This window comes from Aegilops tauschii, chromosome 6 (genome assembly GCF_002575655.3).
Source record: "Aegilops tauschii subsp. strangulata cultivar AL8/78 chromosome 6, Aet v6.0, whole genome shotgun sequence".
In the NCBI taxonomy this organism is placed as follows: domain Eukaryota; kingdom Viridiplantae; phylum Streptophyta; class Magnoliopsida; order Poales; family Poaceae; genus Aegilops; species Aegilops tauschii.
The window spans coordinates 380,919,709-380,945,980 of NC_053040.3; the positions used below are offsets into that span (position 1 = coordinate 380,919,709).

Sequence of the window (26,272 nt, forward strand, 5' to 3'; positions counted from 1 at the left end):
ATTCTTTCATTAAGACTTCGCCACACCTTATTTTTTTTCGTCCTCCGCCTCTGACCTGAGTAATATAATGTTTACCCCCCAAAAAGTATATAGGTTCCTAAAAAAAGAGTATAGGTTGATACGGTGACTCCGCTAGAGTCGCTCTGTGTGCAGCAGGCCATAAGCGACCGAGCCAGAAACACCCGATGTCGCTTCCTCGGTTTGATCATTGGCCGCGGCACGGGACCCTAGCCTAAGGCCAACTCCACCACGCGACCCTATCCTGTCTGCCCCCGTCCGTTTGGGGTAAAAGGGACAAACGAGACGGCCCAGCGCGCGGGCGCAAACGGACTTTTGTCCGCTTTGTGTCCGCTTTCGACCCATCCCCGGCCCAAGTTTGCGCCGGTTTTGGGGTGAAACGGACAGCGCGCGGACGGGCGGGACGCGCGCGCTTGTCCTCCCCTGGCCCGCTTGTCGGTGGGAGAAACCAACCCCCCCCCTCCACGCCCATTTGGCGCCATTTCCCCCAAACCCTCCCACGTCCCTCCCGCCGCCCCCTCTCTCCCCCGTCCATGGTCGATGCCCCGCCGAGTTCCGGCGGCCTGGCCGTCGACCCGCCCGCAAAGGTGAAGAAGAAGGCGCCAAGGAAGCCGCGGTCGGAGTGCATGCCGGAGGAGATCGCCAAGTTGGACGCGGAATCGGCGAAGAGGAGGGAACGGAGAGCGATCGTCAAGGTCAATGCCGCCGCGGCCAAGTTCGCCGCCCAGCGCGATGAGCTGGAGGCCGCGCGGCGCAAGGCCGCTGCCGACGAGAAGGAGGACCTCGTCAACAAAGCGCACGCCATCCTCATGCTTGGCATGGGCCGTCCGGCCGGGTTCCCTGCATCGGCCGTTGGCCCGGCGAGCACAAGCTCGTCGGTCGCCCGGCCTACGCACTGCCAGTCGCCGACGTCGCGCACCTTGCCCATGTCGCCCGGCTTTCCTCCGCCAAGGCACGACGGCCAGAACCGTTTCTCGGGGTTGCCGGACGTGGGCTTGTTCGCGCCGTCCACACCGCGCCCCGCGGCCGTCATCGACCTCAACGTCACGCCTGGGTCCAGCAGCGGCGGCCGGCCGTCCGTCGAGATGCAAAGAAAGCAGGCACGAGCACCATGCCCCCCCCCCCCGCGTCTTGTTTGACGGAATGCCAACCCCAACGCCAACGATCGACGACCCCTTCCACAACCAGTACATGGAGGACGTGGTCTTCGAGGGTGGGCATGGCCGTGCCTACGACCCCGAGGAGACCCAAAGTCAGGATGGCCGCGCCCAGTACGTCCCCGATGAAGAGGCCGACGACCGTGCTGACTACGACCATGGTGACTCGTGGCATGAAGGTGATACCTCTATGTCGAAGGTGATGGTGATGATGAAGAAGAAGAAGGTAATGACGTTGATATTAGTGGCGCGCCATTGTTCATCGACGAGCTCACCCAAAGAGCGGAAGCACAAAAGAAGAGGAAGAGCATTCGCACGGGTTCATATACACAAGATGAGGACAAGTTGATTTGCCAAGCTTGGACGGAGATTAGCCAAGATCCGAGGACCGGCGTGCAACAAAAGGGCATTGTTTTTTGGACGAGAGTCCACAAAACATTCCATGAAAGGAAGATGTTTGAGCCCTACCAAATTACAAGCAACCGTGGCATCGGCTCGATTCAAAAGAGATGGTTGTTCATCCAACAAGAGTGCAACAAGTATTGCGCCGCATTTGAGAGCGTTGAAGCACGGCCCGTGAGTGGTCTCGGCGTTGGGGACATGGTATGCTCTCCTCTTCCTAGCCCTTTCCTTGCTACAACCATGAGACTTCGGCCGTGTATATGTTTGCATGTTCACTTGTTGTTGATCATGTGATGTAGGCATTTCAATCTTTGGAGGCATTCAAGGCCCGGCACAATGACAAGCCATTCACTCTTACGCATTGTTGGACGATCATCAACAATTGCCCTAAGTTCAAGGACCAATACCGTGAACTACAAAGGAAGAGAGGCAAGAAGACGGCCAAGTTCGCCGGAGGTGGAGATGGCGAGGCGTTGAAGAGGCCGAGGGGCAAGACCAACTCCAAGGTTGACGACATACGTGATGCCTCATCCATGGCCTTGCATGAGACTTTGCATGGCATGATGTCCCAAAAGGATGTGAGGGACGAGAAGAAGCGGCAAAGCAAGGACGAGCAAATGAAGCAATACCTAGACCTTCAAAGACAGAAGCTTGAGATGGAGGAGGCGGCCAAGCGGAGGAAGATCGACATGGAGGAGACGGCCCGGCAAAGGCAGCTCGACATGGAGGAGGCGGCCCGGCAAAGGCAGCTCGACATCGAGGCCGACAACGTCAAGGCCAGGCAGAGGCAGCTCGACATCGAGGCCACCAATGTCGCCACCAAAGCGAAGGAGGTGGTCCTTGCGATCATGAGCGTGGACTTGTCGAAGATGAGCGAGAAGACGAGGGCCTGGTTCGAGGCCAGGTAGAAGGAGATGCTCGACGGCGAAGGCCTGAACTAGGTCGTCCGATCGGCGTCGGCCGTTCTTTTTTGGAGGCTGGCATGGGTGCCGCCCGCCCGCTGGGCCGCTGGCAGTGTGCCGGCGAGAAAAACATTCATTCTGGAGGCCGGCTGTGTTGCCGGCCGCTGGCTGTGTTGCCGGCGAGGACAACTATTCATTTTGGAGGCTGGCTGTGTTGCCGGCCGCTGGCTGATGCCGGCGATGGACGTGTAGGCCGCTGGCTCTGTTGCCGGCGTGATGAACCGGGACTGCTGGATTAGGGCTTTGGCATTTGAAACGTTGCTTTTAGTTTTTTAAATAGACGCGGACAGGATGGGGCAAATGGATGCGGCCGCGCGCTGGGCGCACGGCCACCGCATTCCAAGACACGCCCGGACACGACCCCAAATCCCTACCCAAATGGACAGGCCGGACAAAATGGACGTCCGTTTGGGTCGCGCGGTGGAGTTGGCCTAACCGTCCAACCTGCCTCGCCGGGAAAGATCCATTCCGCGCAGCGCCCGCCACCCGGCGTCCCCGTCGCGGCGAACACGCGAAGCCAGAGACAGTCGAGTGCAAAGTCGCGCGGCACGACAGCGAAGGTAGAGGATTACCATGGATCCTGTCCTCCCGTGCGGGGCGTCTCTCTCTAGATTTTCGTCTTTTGGATCTTTCTCACGCACAAGCAGCGATCTAGTTACCCGGCCGTTTGGGTGGCGTGATCACGACACGACTGGTTATCACGCATGCATGTAAACAACCGCAAGTGGGCTGCGGGCGTAGGCCGACTAGGACAAGCCACTACGGTGCGTGCGTGTGCGTATGATTCGTTCCGTGCAGGCTTTCGGCTTTCCTAAGCTCCCACCTCCCCAAGCAAGCCCACTATCCGGTTTTGACCAAACCGTTCGCCGCCGGGTCAGTTCGTCCGCCCATCAACATGGGACCCGAGCCTCCTCTCCTGCCAATTCCTTCCTAGCCAGCCACCACGCGGCCACAAGGCTTTACCTAGGCAGCGGTCCACACGGGTGGACGAATCCATGCGTTTTTCAACGGTTTGTTTAGCGGAGCACCCGGTCTCCCTCCTCCGCCTCTGCCTGCTTCCGTCGTCTCCCGCCGCCACCAACCGTGTCTGATTGGTCGTTGGTCGCATAATTCGCCAGTATATATGTCACGAATCATTGTGGCTGAATTCCCGGAAGGGAAAGCGAGGTAGCCGTGAATTGGGCACGCAGCAGCTCGGGTTTCAGCTCCAGCTCGAGCTCGTCCCGTGATGATGGAGAAGGGGGGCAGAGGGCTGTCCTGCCGGGCCGCGGTCTGCGGCATCGTCGTCCTGCTCTGCGCCACCGCCTTCTCCTGCTCCCTCGCCGCCGAGTTCCGCAGAGTCAAGGTCAGGCCTCCGCTCCTGCTCTCTTTGTCGCGCTCGTCGTGTTGCAATTGCAATTGCAATTGGCGAGAGGCTCCGGTTCCCGGATTGGATCTGAATCGCCTTCCTGCCGGTTGCTCGATCAGGACGGGGACATGAAGCTGGACGGCAGCCTCTGCTCCCTGCCCAGGAGCTCCGCCTTCGAATTGGGCGTCGCGGCCATCGCCTTCCTCTCCGTCGCGCAGCTCGTCGGCACCACCGCGGCGGCGACCACCATGTGCGCCTCCAGCTCAAAGCCCGGCAAGCCCGTCGCCACCGGAGGCCGCGTCGCGCCCGTCGCGCTCCTGGCCCTCTCATGGTACGTGCGGTTACGGTGTAATACGACCATGGTGGCAACATAAATACGCGCCGAAGCACCACATGAGAATTCCGTGCGGCCGAGCCAAATCGCTGACGAGACGGTGGCGTGCGTGCGTGCGTGCGTGCAGGGTGTGCTTCGCGCTGGCCGTGATCCTGCTGGCGACGGCGGCGAGCATGAACAGCGGGCAGCGCTACGGCCGGGGGTGGATGGACGGCGACTGCTACGTCGCCAGGAACGGCGTGTTCGGCGGCGCCGCCGCCCTGGTCGTCGTCACGGCGCTCCTCATCCTCGGCCTCACCTTCGCCACCAAAACCGCGGCGGCCGGCTCGAGCACGACGGCGTGCGCCAGACGAGACGCCGCCTGCACAACTACCATCCGTGTCGACGCGGCAACAGGCGCGAGCCCGGGACAGCCGGGCGGGCGATCCAAGCAATGATCGGTGCTGGCATCGGCAGATCGATCGGACACGAGGGCGGGCCGGGCCAACCGGTGGAGAGGTCGATGACACGCTTCGCTGTTCGTCCCGCAAAGGCCAAGCCGAGTGGGAGCATCTTCTTCTCCTTTTGGTCTCGGGTGGGGCATCTTGGTAGGCTGGCAAAGCTGAGAAAGGCGATCTCGGGAGTACTGCTGGTGGGTTGGATGGGAGGGACACAGTACATAGAATTACTGACACATTTACTGACGTGGCCGTGCAAAGTGTAAATGACATTACCGAACTGGTAAGAAGGAAAGATCCTCAAGGATCGTACAGAACAGAGCAGAAATTACACTGATTTGTGCTCCACTCCCATTTTGGGCACTAAGGGCATCTCCAAAGCAACCGCAAATTTCATGCCGCGTCCGTCCGTGAACACAGGTGTGGGAGGACGACATTCAACGCCACTCGCATATATTTTGACAACAATTCAAACTAAGCGGACGAAATTCAATCAAACATGATGGATCTCATCTTAAAATGACGGATGTCATTACATTCACATCAACTAAGCGGAGATCGTCCGACTAGATCTAAATGGTAGCAGGTGCCCGTTCCACATGTTCGGCCATGAACCAAGAGAATTGAAGCTTCACCGTCTTCAATTCCGCCTCAGCGTTCTTCAGCTCCGCCTCCGTAACCTCCTCCTCCGGAGGCCCGGAAAGTGAAGCTGTCCACCTCCACATCGTCGCCAAGCGACTAATCGGCCGGCAATGTTGAGCCCACCAAGCTTGGCGTCGACGGGAGGGGAGGAGCGACGGCCTTGTGGGACCAGAGCAGCGGCGACCTACCGTGCACTACTCTTCCTCACTGCCGGCGGCGCCCGCGGACGTGCCGGCTTCGTGGTCGTCGCGGTGGGGCGCAGACTCGACGATGTCCTTCTCCTCCTCGTCGGTCTCGCCGAACACCGCCTCGCCCGCCTCGTCATCGCACTCCTTGTCGGTAGCCGCACCTTCGCCACCCGCTGCCGGTACCACCAACGGGCGAGGCGGATCTTGCAGGCGGAGCGATAGGACTCGAGCAACGCCTCCTGCTCCGCCACGTCTGCGTCCGGCGTGACCGCTCTGCCGGCGGCGAGCTGCTCCTCCGCCTGCAGATGCTCCTGGAGGAGGTGTAGGTGGCGCCGGCCTGCGCCTCCCGGAACTGCTCCTCCCGCACCATGTCCAAGTAATGGGCACGGGTCTCGCCGATGGTCATGGTGCAATGCACCGACGAGGGTTGCACAAAGGAGGAGGTTGGTGGCGCCGGTTCATCGTCGGCAGCGTCCTCCAGCCAGCCAGCTGGCAGCAATGGCAGCCATCTCCTTCTTCTGGTCCGACGACAGCCCGTCCCAGAGAGTTTTGTCGGGGAAGGGATCCATGGTGGGAGTGCAGAGAGGGATCAGAGGTGGATGACAGCGGCTATGGCCAGGGCACCAGTTTTTATAGCAATGGTGGGCGGCAGAGGGACGGACGGGTGGCGTCGGAGGAGTCCGCTCGGCAACCGCGTGCCATCAATGTGGCAGCAGACGAACGGACAGGCTGCGTCGTGTCGTTTGAACGCGCGACAGTTGCCTGCACAGGGAAGCGGCGCGGGCGGCGCTCTCTCGGCCGGCGCGCCGCCTCAATGTCAGCGCCAGTGGGAGATCGCGTCTGCTCTGGCCGGGCATGAATGCGGGCGCTGACGGTCTGAAGCGGCGCTGACCAAATACGCACGGGAGGGGCAGGGGTTTTGGTGGGCCAGGGCGGTGAGAAGCGGGCTTGGGATCAGTCCGGACTCCCGCAAAGCCCCCCACGTTTGTCTTTGATTTTCGGGAGAAATCGCGTCCGGACCGCTTCGTGGACCGATACAGGCCCGCGTTGGATGGCTTCCGTTGTCCGGACAGCGCGGTCCAGAGCATGCGGGAGGTTTGCGGGGCGGCGTTGGAGATGCCCTAAGAGCATCTACAGCCGTGGGTTGCAGGCCCTTAAACATCCACGGACGCACCTGGACGCGCCCGCGGACAGTGACCGAACGGACCTTAAATTTTACCATTTGCAACCATATACCTTATTTTCAAAACATCTATTACATGCACGGACATGCACGACGATCATCCCGCCCGTCTTGGGCCTGCTGGACTATCAAAACACACCAAAAATTGCTCATACTTAAGATTTTCACATCTGTATTAGTCCCACCTCGCCGTGTGACGAGCTCGTCGACCAGTTTAAATTGCTGGGTCTTCTCTTCTGACATCATTGCATCATTTGTTAAGAAGATAGACTGTCACTATGAATCTTCTATGCTTATCACATAGAAGATTCATAGTCATGTTCTATCTCCTTAACAAAGGAAACATTCATGTCAGTACTGCTTTTTGTGAATCACAATGTGTCGATAAAAATTGATGAACAAAATAAAATTCACTGTCATTGTAGTAGGGGTATCAACGTATATGAATGATACGAACTTGACACTAGATGAACAAGCATCAGTTGATGAAATGCAATCTAGTGTCAAGTTATCTCATTCACACAACGAGAATTGATAGACCTACACAATAACAGAGAAATTTGCCATCATCCACCGGCGCGGCTATTTAAGACGGTCCGTGTATGCTTCGCGCGGCGATGTGGGACTAAAATTTGGGTGCAGCGATGAGAAAGGAAGGAGCTTTTGTCGCTGCAAGTGGAACTCTACGACCTGCCGCGGGGTCAGCGAAAGCGCACGGACACGCTGAGGCACCCCCATATCCGCCTGAAAGATCGTGGATGTCGCCTAGAGGGTGGGGGTGAATAGGCGCTTTAAAATAATTACGGTTGAGGCTTGAACAAATGCGGAATAAATCTAGCGGTTAATTTGTCAAGAACAAAACCTACAACAACTAGGCTCACCTATGTGCACCAACAACTTATGCTAAGCAAGAAAAACTACTTAGGTGATAGCAAGATATATGACAAGAAACAATATGGCTATCACAAAGTAAAGTGCATAAGTAAAGGGCTCGGGTAAGAGATAATCGAGGCACGCGGAGACGACGATGTATCCCGAAGTTCACACCCTTGCGAATGCTAATCTCTGTTTGGAGCGGTGTGGAGGCACAATGCTCCCCAAGAAGCCACTAGGGCCACCGTAATCTCCTCACGCCCTCGCACAATGCAAGATGCCGTGATTCCACTAAGGGACCCTTGAGGGCGGTCACCGAACCCGTACAAATGGCAACCCTTGGGGCGGTCACCGAACCCGTACACTTTGGCAACCCTTGGGGGCGGTCACCAGAACCCGTCAAATTGCTCGGGGCGATCTCCACAACCTAATTGGAGACCCCGACGCTTGCCCGGAGCTTTACACCACAATGATTGAGCTCCGAACACCACCAACCGTCTAGGGCGCCCAAGCACCCAAGAGGAACAAGCTCAAGGGTACCAAGCACCCAAGAGTAATAAGCTTCTCAACTTGTAACTTCCACGTATCACCATGGAGAACTCAAACCGATGCACCAAATGCAATGGCAAGGGCACACGGAGTGCCCAAGTCCTTCTCTCTCAAATCCCACCGAAGCAACTAATGCTAGAGAGGAAAATGAGAGGAAGAACAAGAAGGAGAACACCAAAAACTCCAAGATCTAGATCCAAGGGGTTCCCCTCACATAGAGGAGAAAGTGATTGGTGGAAATGTGGATCTAGATCTCCTCTCTCTTTTCCCTCAAAAACTAGCAAGAATCCATGGAGGGATTGAGAGTTAGCAAGCTCGAAGAAGGTCAATAATGGGGAAGAACACGAGCTCAAAGGATAAGGTTCATTGGGGAAGAAGACCCCCTTTTATAGGTGGGGAAAAATCCAGCCGTTATGGTCACAGCCCGCACCGAGCGGTACTACCGCTCCAAGGAGCGGTACTACCGCTAGGGGTAGCGGTACTACTGCTAAGGGTAGCGGTACTACTGCTTGCGAGCGGTACTAAAAAATTACATCCGTGCCTACCACCGCTGGACTTGTGACGAGTTTTTGGTCCCGAGCGGAAGTAGCCACGGAAGTAGCCGCGGTAGTACCGCTCCCAAGAGCGGTAGTAAAAAATTACATCCGCTCCTGTCCGCGGTAGTACCGCTGCAGTCTTTTCAGAACACCAAAACTGACACAACTTCTGCAAACGGGCTCCGAATTCGACGAAACCAAGTTTGTTGGAAAGCTAGCGACAAGGGCTAACACAATCTTGATAGAAATACCAATAAGAAGCAAATGAGAAAAGTCCCAAGAGAAAATGGTGAGAACCCTTCCTCGGATAAGACCGGTAAAACCTCCAACATCGAAAACATCATAGAAGATGCATGCAAACTCCGTTTTCGATGAACTCAAGCTTGTCATCAAGATGACCATAAGCTCTAAGACTCACAAAGAGAACCAAAAAAGAACCAAGAAACATGTTGCAAGGATGCAATGGTTTGAGCTCTCGACGAACGATACGATCAAGCTACTCACTTGAGAGCCCCCATTGATAGTACGGCTATCGATCCTATAACCCGGTCTCCCAACTACCACCATGAGACCGGTAAAATAGAAAAACTATCAAGGGCAAACCTTTGCCTTGCACATGGTCCACTTGAGCTAGATGATGACGATCTTGACTCCCTCAAGTTGGACCACCTTTCTTGATTGCGTTGGCTCGATGAAGACTAGATGATTACTCCCCATAGTCCACTATGGGTGAGCCACTCTTCGGCACATCTTCACAAGTCCATTGTCACCACAATGGACGGAAAGCTTCAAGCACTTGATCTCTTCGTGATGCTCCACTTGAACTTGCACACGGCAATCTTGATGACGATCACCACTTGATGTCATCCTCTCCATGGAGTGAGTGATATCTTCCTCTTGACGCAAGCCCATGAACACGTACCTAACCCCACATAGAACTCTCACATAGACCATGGGTTAGTACACAAAGCACAATGGACAATGCTTACCATACCATGGGATCACTTGATCCCTCTCGGTACATCTTCTACGCTTTGTGAGTTGATCAACTTGATTCACTCTTGACTTAGTCTTGATCAACCTAGAATCTTTCCAACTCTCTTCATTTGAATGATGTCTTGAAGGTAAACATGAATGATCACACAATCTTCTTCTTCAAGACATGCTTGCAATAAGCTCAACTCTCACATGACCAATCTTTGGATAATTCCTTAATAGCACCTTGGTCAACACAAACTCTCTTTGAAACCAACACATGTACTCCAAGAAAAGCCTATGGACAAAACCTTCAAATATAACTCAAGGCAACCATTAGTCCATAGAGATTGTCGTCAATTACCAAAACCAAACATGGGGGCACCACATGTTCTTTCAATCTCCCCCATTTTGGTAATTGATGACAATCACTTTCAAGAGAGTTTATATAAGGAATTATGCATCACCATGCAATGCAACAACCAATGATGCATGAGTAAGAGATGCAAATGCTTAGGAACAAAACCAAAGCAAGAGGAGAGAATTCTCTAAACTTCTCCACAAAACTCTCTGAAACTTCTCCCCCATTGGCATCGATTGCCAAAATGGGAGAAAAGCTTAGAAGGCCAATATAAATTGTGTTCGTCCATAATTTGTGTATTTCTCAACAAGAGAGTGGAATGCAATACACAAGTTTGACGGTAAATACTAGGAGGAAAACAAACTATATTTAGGCCCAAAGTTTACAAAAGAAAGATATGCCACAAAGACATAAGAAAGAGAGAAACAAGCAAACAAGCAATCAAAAGATACCAATTGAAGCAAGCAATCAACGGATATCAATTGAGACAACTAGACCAATGATCCTATGTGCCACATGAATGAAATAAATTATGATATGAGCAAAGGAGTGTTCTAGAGAAACTAGAGAAGCTCCCCATGATTTGTGCACAATTTAGTTTTGTAACTGGATACAACGAGCACAAAATAGGATCGTCACTCCCCCAAGATCAATAGAACCTCACGACAAGTGCAAGAGAGCAACAGAGTGTTCTAAAGACACTAGTGAAGCTCTCCATGATTTGTGCACTTCTTACAATATTTGCATTAGGATACCGAGTGCACAAAATAGGATCATCACTCCCCGAAAATCAATAGAAACTCACAACAAGTGCAAGTGAGCATATAGGAAACAAAGCCTAGCACTTGCAACAAACAAATGGTTGAGCAACATATAAAAGAGGCAACTTAACAGTAGGCTCAACCAAAATGATGTGTGTGAGTCATGGCAAAGCACTTGAGAAGACTAATGTATGAATGAGCATTAAGCATCAACATAGTCTTGGATAGTGGAGATACAAGGTGCATGACATGTCCTCCCCACACACACCAAGCAAAAGGGTTCACAAGCACACTAAAAATGCAAAATGAATAACCAACACTTGTGACAACCCATGGTGAAGATAGAAGATGAAAGCCTCATCAAGACGAGGGATACCAATTAAGATGGCAAAAGCCTCGTAGAGATAAGCATGAGGAAAATAATCTTCACCACACAGGAGTGCATCAAGATGCAACGAGATAAGACATGCACTCAAGGCAAAAGCTTTCATGGAGCCACCAAATAAATAACAAGAAAGACAAGGTGGACGTGAAAAAAAGGATATCATCTAGAGATGTAATTTCTCTCAAGTGTATAAGGTTCTAGGTAGACGAGATCATGATGATATATATATCTACAAAGAAGGATGTACACCCGAAATAGTTACAACACGAAGGAACAAGATATCCAAAAGAAAGTCATAGATATACCAATAAGATATTTGCTTGGAAGCATAGCACATGGCTAGATATGGTCTTATTGTACATAAATGAATTCCTACCACACAACCATCAAAGACATCACAACTAGCAACAAGAGATCATTGTTGGGATGCTTTGAGAAAGGAAACAAGTATCACAAGAGAGAATGAATAACATGCCATGATACAACCTACACAAGGTTGATGCAAGAAATGTGTGCATGAAGTATATGAAGATACTTGTTACCGAGTTAACATTGGAAGGATGTAGTAGATACCAATTGAAGGTACAAAGTAGTTCATTGATCATCCTAGCTTGACTCAAAAAAGCACATGGTGACAACACCTTCCTTGTGAGTGAGCCGAGCATCCAATGCATCTCCAATTGTTCCTAGAACAACAACACAAACAAAATGGTACCCAAACTCATTGGGACCAAAGAGTTAGAAACACCAACAATGCATAGGACAAACTCCACATAAATATGTGCATATAGATATGGAAATGAAATTCATGCACATCTCATCCAATTTGAGACTTGGTGGAGTTTCCCCTATATATTGGGTCAAAGAGAGAAAGCATGCCACGGAAACTACATGAAGTTAATATGCATGCTCAAGAATTTCAAGAACCGATACCAAAATACAAGGAAATACCAAGTGTAAAGAATACCAAATGGAGAAATCATCACTTGGAAGATATCATTAAAAGATACATCAAGGAATGAGATATCCATTGGAACCCACAAAATGATATCAAACTCCCAAAAGAGAGGATGGTTCCAAACAAACCAAGCTCTCTACAAAGTTTCATGATGGCACAAGTACCAAAAAGAAACGGCTTGCCGTCCACCAACACACACTTAAAATGGATCACAAGTTTAGTGTTTTATAGAAAATAGGATAGCTCCCCCACGAGTTGTGCATTATAGAGAATTTGCATTTGAATACAAAATGCACAAGGTAGGATCACTACGTTCACTATATCAAGGAAAACACTAGACAAGATCAAGAAAACAACAAGATCCTCAAGTGGCACGGAAGGCAATGGGAGTTGACACAAACTTGGCAAGAGATAAGGCAAATAAAAAGCAAACGCCAACGTGAAGATGATCAATAATTTCTACCACACATAAGTGAGTACCAATTGTCAAAAGACAAGAAGTATTTGGAAATAATTCCCGGTGGTAGATAGCAAGGATATCCGACATCATCTTCACACCAAACACAAGCAAATTGCAACTTGTAGAGCTAACATGCCACGTAGGAACAAGATAATTTACAATATCAATTCTAGGTGACAATATCTCAAATGTACACATTTTCTAGGCTAGTAATATACATAGCATATTACTCCCCCATAATGTGATACCAATTAAAGAAAACTTAACAAGAGGCAAAAAGAGGATCCAACAAGAGATAATTAATGGACTATTTAGAATTTGAATTTCTCATGAGAAGACATACCAAATAGTGACTAGATAAGCTTGCAATATCAATACTAGGTGGTATTCCTCATGTAAACACATTTATGGGACCGTGAGGTGCACAAAGCACATCACTCCCCCAAAATGGGATGTTCCATTAATCTCTCACAAGAGCCAACTAACATACAAACAAGATGCGCAAAGGCTCAACGCACTACACACACGTACATGATGTGCAAACCAACACACACATACTTGATTACTCAAGATAAGAAAATTGGAGGCACAACATATACAACCACATGCAAGGAACAAAACCAAAACATGCAAAGGGGCAAGTAACTTTCGATGTAAACAATTTAAGTACAAGTTACCAGAAGGAGGCACATTGGATCTAGAATAGAAACTTGATAACCCAATTGACTTGGCTTGAGACAATAAGAATGATGAAGTCCCCTTAAATCTTCATAATGTAGCCAAGTCTCCAATGCCCTCCAACAACACCTATTGATCAAGTTTGAGCTAGTTGGTCCCCAACCAAGTTGGGTCCTAAGAGGTTAGTCACAATAGGCTTGGCTACCCAAATGGTTCTTTTCTTGACACCACTTTGAGCACCAACAAATTTGGCAAACACATGGCCAACATTATCCTTCCCAAGAGAATAGATATCATCAATAATAATTAGGTTGGATAAGTTACCACTAGTGCATGAAGAGGCGAGGTGACCTTTCTCACGACATAAGTAGCAACGTCTACTCTTCACTTTTTTCTCACTTGATTTCTCAACTTGAGAAGCATTAGCTTGAGGATTCTTGGGAAGAGGACTTTCTTCAACTTGTGGTTGAGCATGAGATCGAACTTGTGGATGCTTCCCTTGTTGCTTGTCACTAATGGCCTTCTTCTTCAATGGGCAAGATCTAACATGATGCCCTTCTACTTTGCACTTGAAGCAAACAACCTTGGCTGAATTCTTGACTTGTTCTTGGCCCTTCTTTTTGTTCATCTTGGACTTCTTCTTCTTGTTGGAGTTGAATCCAAGTCCACCTTTGTCATTGGGGGATTTTTGCACTCTCAAGATGTTGTTGAGTGTAAATTTCCCTTCATGACTCTTTTCCAAGTCTTTCTTCAAAGAAGTGACTTGGGCCTTGAGCTCTTTGATTTCCTCTACATGGTTAGTCTCAACACAAGCACTAGAGGAAGTATAAGCTTCATCGTTAGAGCAACAAGGCAAGGAAAGAAATTCATCACAAGATGTACCAACGTTATGCATGAATGAATCGCGAGGACTAGCACAAGGCAATATAGCATTTTGACTAAAAGTAGTGCTAGTGTCCACATGAGGCTCACTAGATGTTACCTTAGCAATCATGGCCTCATGAGCTATCTTTAGCACATTATGGGATACTAGAAGATCATCATGAGAGCTTGAGAGCTTTTCATGGCTTTCTTCCAATTTCCCATAATTGCTAGATAGCAACTCAAGTTGAGCCCGTAGCTCAACGTTCTCCTTTAAAATGGATGCTTCACAAGAAATAGAGTTAGTAGCACAAGCATCATCATTAACAACAAAAGGAGAAGGCAACTTGGCAAGCTCTTTTAAATAAGAAGCTTCAAGTTGAGCATGAGACTCGGTGAGTTTGATGAGCTCACCCTTGATGACCCTTGAGCCATTTTCGAGGTGCTCAAAATCCTTAAGGAGTCTAGCATGAGCAACTTCAAGCTTAGCATTTTTAGTTTAAAAAACATTGGCCACCTCAAGATCTCTATCATGAGATTCCTTCACTCTAGATAACTCCTCAAGAGATTCTTTGGTGGTTTGTTCAAGTTCAAGAGCTTGAGAGAGGTCCGCAATCTCATTAGCGTAATCACGCTCATGACCTTCCATTTTATCAATGGTGACCTCATGCTCCTCAAGACGAGATTCCAACTCATCAATATATTTCTTGCCCTCAATAGCAATAGACATGATTTCCATGAAGTTGGAACGAGCAATTTTATTCTTAAGAAGAGCTTTAAAAATTATTTCCCCCTTAACTTTTAAGGAGGCAACATCATCATTCTCTTCATCATAATCGACATCATCATCACTCTTGCCATCATCAATATTATCACAAGATATATTGGGATTCAAAGTGGGAGATACCTTTGAAGCCTTGGCCATCAGGCAAAAAGCAATAGATGATGATGTGGGATCCCTTGAAGCATCATTCAAGACCACATCTTGTTCCCTGGAGTGTTGGGTTTCCTCTACATTGTTAGCACAACAACTCGAGGAAATACATGCATTTTTATCATGCCAACAAGACATAGCAAGCATATCATCATGAGATTTAGTCAAGCAATTTGTACATGATATGCAAGGACTATCAACACAAGCATGTGAAACATTTGGAGTGCTCGAAGTGCTAGAGTCCAAAGATGAAGCATCGCAACAAGAAAGTGATGAAGGATTATCAAAACTAAGCCCACTATCATCATTGCAATGAACACCACTACTCACCATGTCTTTACCTTGTGGCAAACCACATGTAGTTGAAGTAGAAAAAGTTGAGAACACAACACGACCGGAGGTGGAGGGAGAACAATCATCCCCACAAAACTTGGACACGCCATATTTATCTTGAAGCTTTGTCCACAACTCATGAGCATCCCGGAAAGGCATGAGTTGAAATATAACTACATTGCTCAAAGCATCGAAAAGCATATTAGAAGCTTGAGCATTGAGATAAGAGTTTTTCTCATCCTCTAAAGATAATCTTTGGGGATCTTTTGGAGGAGAAAAACCCATATCTACAATTCGCTCTAAATTTGGGTCCATGACCCTAAAGAGATTAAGCATGCGAATTACCCAAACATCAAAATTTGTGCCATCGAAACTAAGTGTGTCACAGAATCCTAATCCCCTAGTCGACATCTTTACTCTCTAGGCGGTTAAGCCTAACAAAGAGAGACGATGCTCTGATACCAATTGAAAGATCGTGGATGTCGCCTAGAGGGGGGGTGAATAGGCGCTTTAAAATAATTACGGTTGAGGCTTGAACAAATGCGGAATAAACCTAGCGGTTAATTTGTCAAGCACAAAACCTACAACAACTAGGCTCACCTATGTGCACCAACAACTTATGCTAAGCAAGAAAAACTACTTAGGTGATAGCAAGATATATGACAAGAAACAATATGGCTATCACAAAGTAAAGTGCATAAGTAAAGGGCTCGGGTAAGAGATAACCGAGGCACGTGGAGACGATGATGTATCCCGAAGTTCACACCCTTGCGGATGCAAATCTCCGTTTGGAGCGGTGTGGAGGCACAATGCTCCCCAAGAAGACACTAGGGCCACCGTAATCTCCTCACGCCCTCGCACAATGCAAGATGTCGTGATTCCACTAAGGGCCCTTGAGGGCGGTCACCGAACCCGTACAAATGGCAACCCTTGGGGGCGGTCACCGAACCCGTACACTTTGGCAACCCTTGGGGGCGGTCACCGGAACCCGTCAAATTGCTCGGGGCGATCTCCACAACCTAATTGGAGACCCCGACGCTTCCTCGGAGCTTTACACCACAATGATTGAGCTCCGAACACCACCAACCGTCTAGGACGCCCAAGCACCCAAGAGGAACAAGCTCAAGGGTACCAAGCACCCAAGAGTAATAAGCTTCTCAACTTGTAACTTCCACGTATCACCGTGGAGAACTCAAACCGATGCACCAAATGCAATGGCAAGGGCACACGGAGTGCCCAAGTCCTTCTCTCTCAAATCCCACCTAATGCTAGGGAGGAAAATGAGAGGAAGAATAAGAAGGAGAACACCAAGAACTCCAAGATCTAGATCCAAGGGGTTCCCCTCACATAGAGGAGAAAGTGATTGGTGGAAATGTGGATCTAGATCTCCTCTCTCTTTTCCCTCAAAAACTAGCAAGAATCCATGAAGGGATTGAGAGTTAGCAAGCTCGAAGAAGGTCAACAATGGGGGAAGAACACGAGCTCAAAGGATAAGGTTCATTGGGGAAGAAGACCCCCTTTTATAGGTGGGGAAAATCCAACCGTTATGGTCACAGCCCGCACCGAGCGGTACTACCGCTCCAAGGAGCGGTACTACCGCTAGGGGTAGCGGTACTACTGCTTGCGAGCGGTACTAAAAAATTACATCCGTGCCTACCACCGCTGGACTTGTGACGAGTTTTTGGTCCCGAGCGGAAGTAGCCACGGAAGTAGCCACGGTAGTACTGCTCCAAGCGGTAGTACCGCTCCCAAGAGCGGTAGTAAAAAATTACATCCGCTCCTGTCCGCGGTAGTACCGCTGCAGCCTTTTCAGAACACCAAAACTGACACAACTTCTGCAAACGGACTCCGAATTCGACGAATCCAAGTTTGTTGGAAAGCTAGCGACAAGGGCTAACACAATCTTGATAGAAATACCAATAAGAAGCAAATGAGAAAAGGCCCAAAAGAAAATGGTGAGAACCCTTCCTCGGATAAGACCGGTAAAACCTCCAACATCGAAAACATCATAGAAGACGCATGCAAACTCCGTTTTCGATGAACTCAAGCTTGTCATCAAGATGACCATAAGCTCTAAGACTCACAAAGAGAACCAAAAAAGAACCAAGAAACATGATGCAAGGATGCAATGGTTTGAGCTCTCGACGAACGGTACGATCAAGCTACTCACTTGAGAGCCCCCCTTGATAGTACGGCTATCGATCCTATAACCTGGTCTCCCAACTACCACCATGAGACCGGTAAAATAGAAAACCTATCAAGGGCAAACCTTTGCCTTGCACATGGTCCACTTGAGCTAGGTGATGACGATCTTGACTCCCTCAAGTTGGATCACCTTTCTTGATTGCGTTGGCTCGATGAAGACTAGATGATTACTCCCCCATAGTCCACTATGGGTGAGCCACTCTTCGGCACATCTTCACAAGTCCATTGTTACCACAATGGATGGAAAGCTTCAAGCACTTGATCTCTTCGTGATGCTCCACTTGAACTTGCACACGGCAATCTTGATGACGATCACCACTTGATGTCATCCTCTCCATGGGTTGAGTGATATCTTCCTCTTGATGCAAGCCCATGAACACGTACCTAACCCCACATAGAACTCTCACATAGACCATGGGTTAGTACACAAAGCACAATGGACAATGCTTACCATACCATGGGATCACTTGATCCCTCTCGGTACATCTTCTACGCTTTGTGAGTTGATCAACTTGATTCACTCTTGACTTAGTCTTGATCAACCTAGAATCTTTCCAACTCTCTTCATTTGGATGATGTCTTGAAGGTAAACATGAATGATCACACAATCTTCTTCTTCAAGACATGCTTGCAATAAGCTCAACTCTCACATGACCAATCTTTGGATAATTCCTCAATAGCACCTTGGTCAACACAAACTCTCTTTGAAACCAACACATGTACTCCAAGAAAAGCCTATGGGCAAAACCTTCAAATATAACTCAAGGCAACCATTAGTCCATAGAGATTGTCGTCAATTACCAAAACCAAACATGGGGGCACCACATGTTCTTTCACCGCCCATATTTGGACTGGATATAAGGGGTGCCGGTCAGCCCGGGCGTTTGAGCCTCGTTTGGGGAGCCCGTCTAGGTCAATTTTTCGTGACCGGTCAGTGAGCGAGCCGTCCGCCCGGGCGTATGTGGCGAGTTTGGGGCGTCCATCTATAGATGCTCTGAGGGCATCTCCGACGTTGACCCATAAACGTGGACAGAAAAGACCAACCCGCAGACACGGATGCCAGGGTCCGTCATCCAAAGCTAGCTACTATATGTCCGATGAGGGAGGGGCGATGACGGTGCACAGCTTCGGCCCGCTCCATTGCTTTTAGTCGTCACTAGGTAGTCTACGGATCTGGATCTGGTATTCTTTGCACTAGTCTACGGATCTGGATCTGGTATTCTTTGCACTACCTTGACAATTGATGAATAGATTAAAAGTTTTCCTCGCAAGTTTTTAAATACGTCTCATACATAGCAGCGCCGAATCATACTAGCGTCGGACACATCATCGGCCCATCACAACCAAAAAGAGGTAAGTATGTTTAATGTTTACATGCCCGGTCACAAAAGAATATCAATCTGGCAGTCCGTCAATCTGAGCCTCCACGATCAATCCGTCGTCGCCATCGTGTAGCCCGCCTCCGCCTCCGTGTCGGCCTCCTCCCCCGCCTTTTCTGCCGCCTCCATCTCCTCCTGCTCTGTCCTCTCTAACTCATCGTTCTACTGCTGCAACATTTTGAAACCAACGGCTTACATGATGCTTCTTGCGTCGTCATTCAAATCCGCCATCTTCAAGGTCAAAATCTTTGCGTCCTCCGCAGCGCCTGGGATCTTCACCTTCTTCTCTTCATGCATGGCCTTCTTCACTTCGATCATGGCCCTCTTCTCTTTGAGTTTGAACTTCTTCTCGGTCGCCTTCTCAACAAGTCAAACATTTCCACCTTTTTTCCTCCTTTGGCATCAGAGCGCTTAACGTATGCCTCCTCCTTCTTCATCAAGATGTCTTTGAACCTCTCCGTCATCTTGGTCGCCGCACCTTCTCGCTTCATCCTCTCCTCCTCCAACTTCTTTCCTTGTAACCCTCTTCTAACCTTTGTGGTTCTTTTGTTGGGTCGGTTGAGTTACCAGTTTCTTCCTAGGCACCTTGGCTCGCGGTCTTGATAATGTATAGGTTACACTTGGATTGTCCATTCAACTTCAACCAACAATGCATGACGGTGAAGTTTTTCTTCTCCAACTTCTTGAACACACTACACCCACCGCCACATCTGCCACCAGTACCCCCTCCGCCGGTATTCTGCTTCTTGAGTGTTTCCGCCTTTGCAACCTCCGCTTTGACGCAAGGTTTTTTGCCTTGTCGCCGAGTTGATATTCCGGGCGAGCGTGGTGCTCGAATCCTCCACCACCACCATCTCTGACAGGGTCTCCTCCGGGTCCATGCGCGATGGCGGGAGGGAAGAAGAGACGGGGGAAAGGGGCGGGAACTGGGTGGAGAGTGGCGGGATGGAAGAAGAGAGTGGAGAATTTTTACTACGGAAACAGTGCGGCCAACTACAAAAGCACGGGCTCCGCCTTAGTTTCGGGTGGGCCTGGGTGTCGGAGTGCGACGTGGCTCGTGTCTAGACTGCGGCAAAGCTCGTTCGGGTTTGGTTCCGTTTTGCGGGAAAATTGTGGTCCGGACTGCTCTGCGGACCGATGGGGTCGACATTGGATGGCTCATGGGGTCCAGACAGTTCCGCCCGCACGGGTACGGGCGGTTTGAGGGCCGTCGTTCTCTGCTTGTTTTTTTTCGCAAGTGTGTTCTCTGCTTGCTAGAGCATCTATAGCCGGACTTTGCAAATCCGCCCCTAAATGCCCGTGCATCGGGAACGTCCGTGGACAAGGCCGGATGGCCCCTTAAATGTGTTGCTAGACAACTACACTTCTCAAATTCAAATCCTCAAATCCATGCAATCCATGCACGTCGATCATATAACACAAATTCATCACAATTCAAGAATGCAACAAAGCAAAATAAATCACATTTTAACAATCTGGGCATGACAAAAAAAATCTACTTCGGACCACAGCTGGCCAACATGATGGATCACTTGTCAGACACCAACCGGACTGCCTGCTCTACCGTGGCCTCCATCAAGGTCTCTTGCTCTACCATGGCCGCTACCCGGGTCGTACGTTGTTACCTTCGCCGGTCTCACCGTCTCATACTGCTTACGATCATTAGTCTTCTTTTTCTTCCACATAAGCCACTTCTTTGTTTGCTCATCCAAGAGGCTTGCATCCATCAACATTATCTTCAAATACTCCGTATCTCGATCCAATGTCATAGCAAATATTACGAACAAAGAGGGAAAATGGAACAAAATTTATACCAATCCTGCTAGGACATTCCGTTGAACAGGACGGGGGGCAGCCCGGATGCCGGCACTGCCCTGCTCGTCCGCGCTCGTTGGAGTTGCGGCGAGTTGCACACAACGTAGTCTGCCCCGCGTTTCCGTTGCCCAATCGGTCGCGGATCAAGGTCGGTCACGGGCGGAGTGGACAACGGCTACATTGTCGGCGGCAAGATGGACGGGCGCACGACGACTGGGAGCAGCGGAGGGGATACATCATCCCCAAGGTCCAATATCTCCTTGGCCGGAATTCCGTTCGCCGCCACTTCCCTCTCGTGTTGCTTCCTTTGCCGCTCCCTACAGGCGTTTTCAAACCCGAACAAGTTTTTAGGTTTTTTTTTCTCACTTCTCCCCTTTCTTGTTTTATTACTTTTATTTAAATTATGAAATGGGTAAAATATTATATTCAAATTTAAAATACATTGATTAGGTGTTCAAAAAAAAGTTCATGTAGTGTTACAAAACTATTTGCACAACTTTTAAAAAATGTTTGTGGCAATTAAAAAAATTCACGTGTTTCAATAAAATGTAATTGACATTTTGAAAAATGTTTATACAATGTAAAACAAATCGTCCAATTTTTAAGAAACATTTCATACCATTCAAAAAAGTGTACGTTGCAATTAAAAAGATGTTCACGAGTGTTACAAATATGTTCATGGCATTTAAAAAAAATGTTTATACAATGTAAAAAAGTGTTTGCATAGTAAAGAAATATATTTTGTATTACTCACGTTTTCATCCAGCCCATCCAACCCTATGCATGTAGATACTCCTCTTGTGTATGGGCCTCGATGGGCCGTTTTCAAGTACCAGGGCCATGGCATAGGACTTGGACAGTTACCACATAAATTTTACGGTTTCTCATCTCTAAAAGTACTTGCAAAGCACATTGATAACTACCTGAAAAACAAAAAAAAAGCACATTGATAACTTACATTTCGGACGGTCCAGTCGTCTTCGAGATTTCAACAAACTTGAGTCTACAAATATTTTAGGAGTGCCCAAACCAAGGGGTCTCAAAGGTGAGGTCAGGAACCGAGAAATCTCTCGAGGTTCCTACCTCAGCACAAACTCTCCATTAAGACAGTCCTACATCTCTGCTAGGCGATCAACGCTCTTGAATCAAATCAATACAAGAATGCACAAAATTTACAGGTTAAGGACCTCCGCTGCTTTACATGAAGATTTTTTCTTGAACTTTTACATAAATAATGCTATAATCAATCTCACTATGACGTCAGTGAAGTAAAATGTACGCTTTCACTATTCACATCGCACATACCTTGAGCAAAACTATCAGTGCTGACAGAAAGGGTGGCTCACGAGGAACCTGCAACAAAAACTCTACATTTAGAATGAGAGAGAGGGAAGATAAACTGAGGTACAATTCATTTAAGTCGATTATCAAACGATGTATTCACGACTTACAATGCATAATCAAGGAGCTATGCGATAATGTTCCAGGTGACTCTGTAGTTATTTAACTAGCTTGCTTTAGTAGCAGAGAACATTATATAGAATCCATTTCTGACAAATGTAAAATTAACCAGCCCACATGCTCTACAAAGATCTTCAAGCTCCAGCTCTGATAAGAAGGTATTATTGCCCGTGATTTGATCAATGTACTGCAAGATTGTTCAAAGAGATAAGTTTGTGACGGAACATAGTTGAGCAAAGTGAATCTGTAAATAGCAGTATCAAATTCTCTGAAGCTTAATCTTCCTTCTGCCAATATGGAGGTATCAAACCATTAAACAATCAATTCTAAATACCTACCATGGTTCATGGTTGTGAAAATAATAAGCTGTAATGTCCCTATAAAGAGAACTATTTGTGGGTTACTAGGGAGTCGGGAACTCAGGATTACCGGGCGTCCAATCCTCAGTAATGGGATAACTGGTGGAAGAACATCTGCTATGAAAGTAGAACCGACAAAAATACCCCCAGGGCGAAGGACTCGACTGATTTCTGCAACCTACAAAAATACCATAATATTTTAGGACTTTTATCCTTTTGGCCTACGTAGAGCGGTAGCGACTAGCATAAAGTTTATGCTGCAAAACTATGGATACAGATAAAGAAGCTTGTTGATGCAAACTTACTTAAATATACACAGAAAGGCAATAACATAAGCTACAAATTTTTAGGAAAGTGAAACATTGTTCTCCATTAAGTTCATGAGGCAAAGCTTAATATTCTTTTCCAGAAAGCACCTTAAAAGGATTTCTTGCATCTTGCTTCTTGTATCGTTTCCCTGTGTGTGTGATAGCGGACATGTGCATATCCCCATCGTGATCATAGTGCTATGCTCATTTCCAATGATCTTTATAACTGAAGCACGCAAACTAGCATATGTTCATGTGTATTTTGATTGCACAGTAGAATGTGGAGCAACCAAGATGGTAGGGCACTATAAAAAATATATAATCAAGGAACAACTGAGGCACAAAAGCAGGTCAACTTCTTTGAATATTAAGAGACACTTAAGGAGGAATAGTATTTTACAGAAATAAATTTTACTATCCAGTAGGACCCTTACAGCACAAGCTGGGGATGGCCAACAATGAATTGCAGCACCTGCATGCAGAGCATCAATTGAGCCACTCACAAAAGGGAGTCTGGATATATCAGCTCTCACCAATGCTAATCGCCTGAAACAACAGGAAAAAAAAACAATGGAGTGCTGCATTCAACATTAGAAAAAAAAATTAATCACAGGAAAAAGCTATAAAGGAGATGAATGACAGCTCAGATCATTAATCGTGTGTGACAAAGGAGTTACAGAAAGAAAGAAAACTTGAACATCAGGAGAACTGTAAACCATACTCATCTGAAATGTTTTCCTGCTTGATGAATTCCTTGCATTGCTTCAACATATTCTCTGAGAAATCTAGTGCCACAACAAGGCAATATAGTTCGCTTTTAACAAATAATCTTGAAAATAACCCACTCCCACAGCTTGCATCAATTATAATCCCTCCACTTGTTGGCTTCAAATAATCTTTAGCCATCTCAAACTGTAGTTGTATTGTAATGTTTTTAGAAATTTGAGTAAATATAATTGTAAGCACAAATGATACATAATGCTTAAATATGTGCATAAGCAAATTGGATCTGAGTAGAGCTCAGACTTAGGCTAATAAACTAGTCTGCGACTTGTTTGTAAGGGTCTATGACCATATTTCTCACAATATTTATTTGGTTGGAGCTTGCTAACCTGTAACCACACAAGAGTATCTATTAACAGATTGCTCTGTAGGCACCAATTTTCTCTCTCATAGAGTAAGAAAAGGAGTCAGTTAGATAATTTGTACAGTATATAATGATGATTGTGAACGATTATTTCATCAAATGATAGTCGAGCAACGTGACCTCTTTCTCTAAGCCTGGGAAACCACCCCATATGAAATTTTGGCGCCATCCTCTCTCATAAAGAAATGATACCAGTTGGGTCCTGTTCAAATAATCATTCGTAAGGAATAGTCTGAATAAAACTAATAATTAACAAATACACTGCTGTATTCATCGTCCCAAATCCCCAGAATCACTAACAACTTGCAAACCTATATTGAATCATTCCCAATGGTCCAAGAAAGACACCTTTCATCACACAACGTCCGGCTAGTCCAACATGTTCAAGGTTTCATGGCCACCGAGTTTTCTTGCAGTGCATGTTATACAGTCCTACTCCCTCCGTTCCTAAATATAAGTCTTTCTAGAGATTTCAACAAGTGACTACATACGAAGCAAAATGGATGAATCTACACTCTAAAATATGTCTACATACATCCGTATGTTGTATTCCATTTGAAATGTCTAAAAAGACTTATATTTAGGAACGGAGGGAGTAGATTCTAAGACGTGCTTTCTGAGGTTAATTGGTCTATAGATAATAGCTAATTCGTTGTTACTCTGAAAGAACTGAGACAGAATGATTAACTTCATTATGCCCATGGCATAATTCAAAAAGATGGCCATATCTGCCAGCCTCTTTTTTATTTATTTAAGCAATGTTTTCCAAGCAACGTGCCAGCCTTTTATATTGCCCTGTGTCCATCTACCATCATGAACTTGCCTAATTTTGAAAGAATAACACATTTTACCTGAAAAGCTCAGTTGCAGCAGGCATGGTCTCGGAGTACTCAGTAGAACCAACTGCCACAGTCAGATCCCAGTAATCATCCTTAGAGTACAATTTCTTGCAAGTAGAACATTCAAGGCTAGAATCGGATTTGGATGGCCTGAAAAGGAACCGACGAACAATCGCTCAGTAGCACCCTGGAATGCCGCTAGCACGCAAATGGAAAGACCACTTACGCTGACTGATGATCTATCGAGCTTACGAGCGGGTAATAGCAGATTGGGCAGGCGAGTTTGCTCAGCTCCGCTTCCACCAAAGATTCCTGCACATGGAACTAAGGAAGGCCGGCCTGCAACTTGCTCGATGGAATGCGCCAACGGGGCGAACACTCACCGCAGCGGCCTCGTCGGAGTCGGGCGCCCCGGTGCTGGAGGCGGGGGAGGCGCTGGCATGCAGGGCAGAGCGCGGGAGCATCTTCCCGGAGGCGGAGGCGGAGGCGGAGGCGGTGACTCCTAATGCGCCTCGTGCAGGCGCCGCGAGGCAGGCGACAAGACAACGGCGCCTGCCAAAGCCGCGCGGCGCAACGACTGCGGCAGCGGAGATGGCCGCGCTGCGGATTGCCGCCATCGTCGAGTCCAGGCGCGGATGCGTGGGAGAGGAGGTAAAAAATGAAATGAAATTGGAAACAGCAGGAGGAGCGTGCGGCGCGCCGTGCTCTCACGCAGGCAACTGTGCGTTCTCAATGTGTGTACGTGATTCGTAAGCATATCGACTGAATCTGGGCAGTTGGCCGGGTGGGCGCCCAGTGACCACCGGAAGAGGCAACCAATTTTTAAACGAAATATGTATGTGGCACGCCAGAGTTTTTCTGCAATTTTTTTTTTGAAAGACAGCAGGAGAGCTGCTGTGATTCCATTGTAGAAGATTATGATTGCACGATGTATTGCTCTTCGTGCATAGACACGTATATATGATGTACAAAGATGGGCCACGGACCTCAACTATACAAGGGACTAGAAGGCGGGCCCAATACAGAATATGCACATAACACATATACTCAACACCCCCCTGCAGTCGAGGCGGCACCGTGGCTGATGCAAAGACTGGACCGGAACTCCTCAAATGACGGCGTAGGCAAGCCCTTGGTCATGATATCGGCAAATTGTTGGGAAGTAGGGAAGTGCAAAACGCGAATATGGCCAAGGGCCACCTGTTCCCGAACAAAATGAATATCCAACTCAATATGCTTGGTCCGTCGATGATGCACCGGGTTAGCGGAGAGGTAGACCGCCGAGACGTTGTCGCAGTAGACCACCGTGGCACGGTCAACAGGGCAAGAGAGCTCCTGAAGCAGTTGGCGAAGCCACGAACACTCGGCGACGGCGTTGGCCACCGCACGATACTCAGCCTCGGCACTGGAACGAGAGACCATAG

The 26,272-nt window shown here is 48.1% G+C and overlaps 2 protein-coding genes and 1 pseudogene across 6 annotated transcripts; 2 read left to right on the forward strand and 1 right to left on the reverse strand.

Moving 5' to 3' along the window:
- Positions 1–2,518, forward strand: part of LOC141026101 (uncharacterized) — a 30,776-nt pseudogene extending 28,258 nt beyond the window's left edge.
- Positions 2,519–3,265: 747 nt separating this feature from the next.
- LOC109778744 (protein MODIFYING WALL LIGNIN-1) lies at positions 3,266–4,992 on the forward strand. Its single transcript, XM_020337320.4, has 3 exons — positions 3,266–3,884; positions 4,007–4,218; positions 4,349–4,992. Exons 1-3 carry the CDS (start codon positions 3,768–3,770, stop codon positions 4,656–4,658), a joined length of 639 nt encoding a protein of 212 aa, XP_020192909.1. The 5' UTR covers positions 3,266–3,767; the 3' UTR covers positions 4,659–4,992.
- Positions 4,993–20,291: 15,299 nt separating this feature from the next.
- LOC109778743 (uncharacterized methyltransferase At1g78140, chloroplastic) lies at positions 20,292–25,652 on the reverse strand. Of its 5 annotated transcripts, XM_020337318.4 has the most exons (11): positions 25,232–25,652; positions 25,075–25,160; positions 24,861–24,998; positions 24,130–24,211; positions 23,584–23,774; positions 23,297–23,408; positions 22,625–22,732; positions 22,186–22,382; positions 22,040–22,087; positions 21,489–21,657; positions 20,292–21,051 (listed from the first exon to the last, which is right to left on the reverse strand). In XM_020337318.4, the coding sequence occupies exons 1-8, from the start codon at positions 25,463–25,465 to the stop codon at positions 22,242–22,244; spliced, it is 1,092 nt and encodes a 363-aa protein (XP_020192907.1). In that variant the 5' UTR covers positions 25,466–25,652; the 3' UTR covers positions 20,292–21,051; positions 21,489–21,657; positions 22,040–22,087; positions 22,186–22,241. The 5 variants fall into 5 exon arrangements, with proteins under 5 accessions (XP_020192907.1, XP_073358013.1, XP_073358015.1 ...); XM_073501912.1 differs by lacking the exon at positions 20,292–21,051 and having other exon boundaries at positions 21,109–21,657; XM_073501914.1 differs by lacking the exon at positions 20,292–21,051 and having other exon boundaries at positions 21,333–21,657; positions 22,971–23,408.
- Positions 25,653–26,272: the final 620 nt, after the last annotated feature.

Coding starts and splice junctions, on each gene's coding strand:
- LOC109778744 (XM_020337320.4), top strand. CDS start 3,768: ATGATGGAGAAGGGGGGCAGAGGGCTGTCCTGCCGGGCCGCGGTCTGC. Junction 3,885..4,006: donor CCGAGTTCCGCAGAGTCAAG/GTCAGGCCTCCG, acceptor TTGCTCGATCAG/GACGGGGACATGAAGCTGGA. Junction 4,219..4,348: donor GCGCTCCTGGCCCTCTCATG/GTACGTGCGGTT, acceptor GCGTGCGTGCAG/GGTGTGCTTCGCGCTGGCCG.
- LOC109778743 (XM_020337318.4), bottom strand. CDS start 25,465: ATGGCGGCAATCCGCAGCGCGGCCATCTCCGCTGCCGCAGTCGTTGCG. Junction 24,999..25,074: donor TCGATAGATCATCAGTCAGC/GTAAGTGGTCTT, acceptor GTTCCTTTTCAG/GCCATCCAAATCCGATTCTA. Junction 23,775..24,129: donor TCCCAGGCTTAGAGAAAGAG/GTCACGTTGCTC, acceptor ATACAACTACAG/TTTGAGATGGCTAAAGATTA.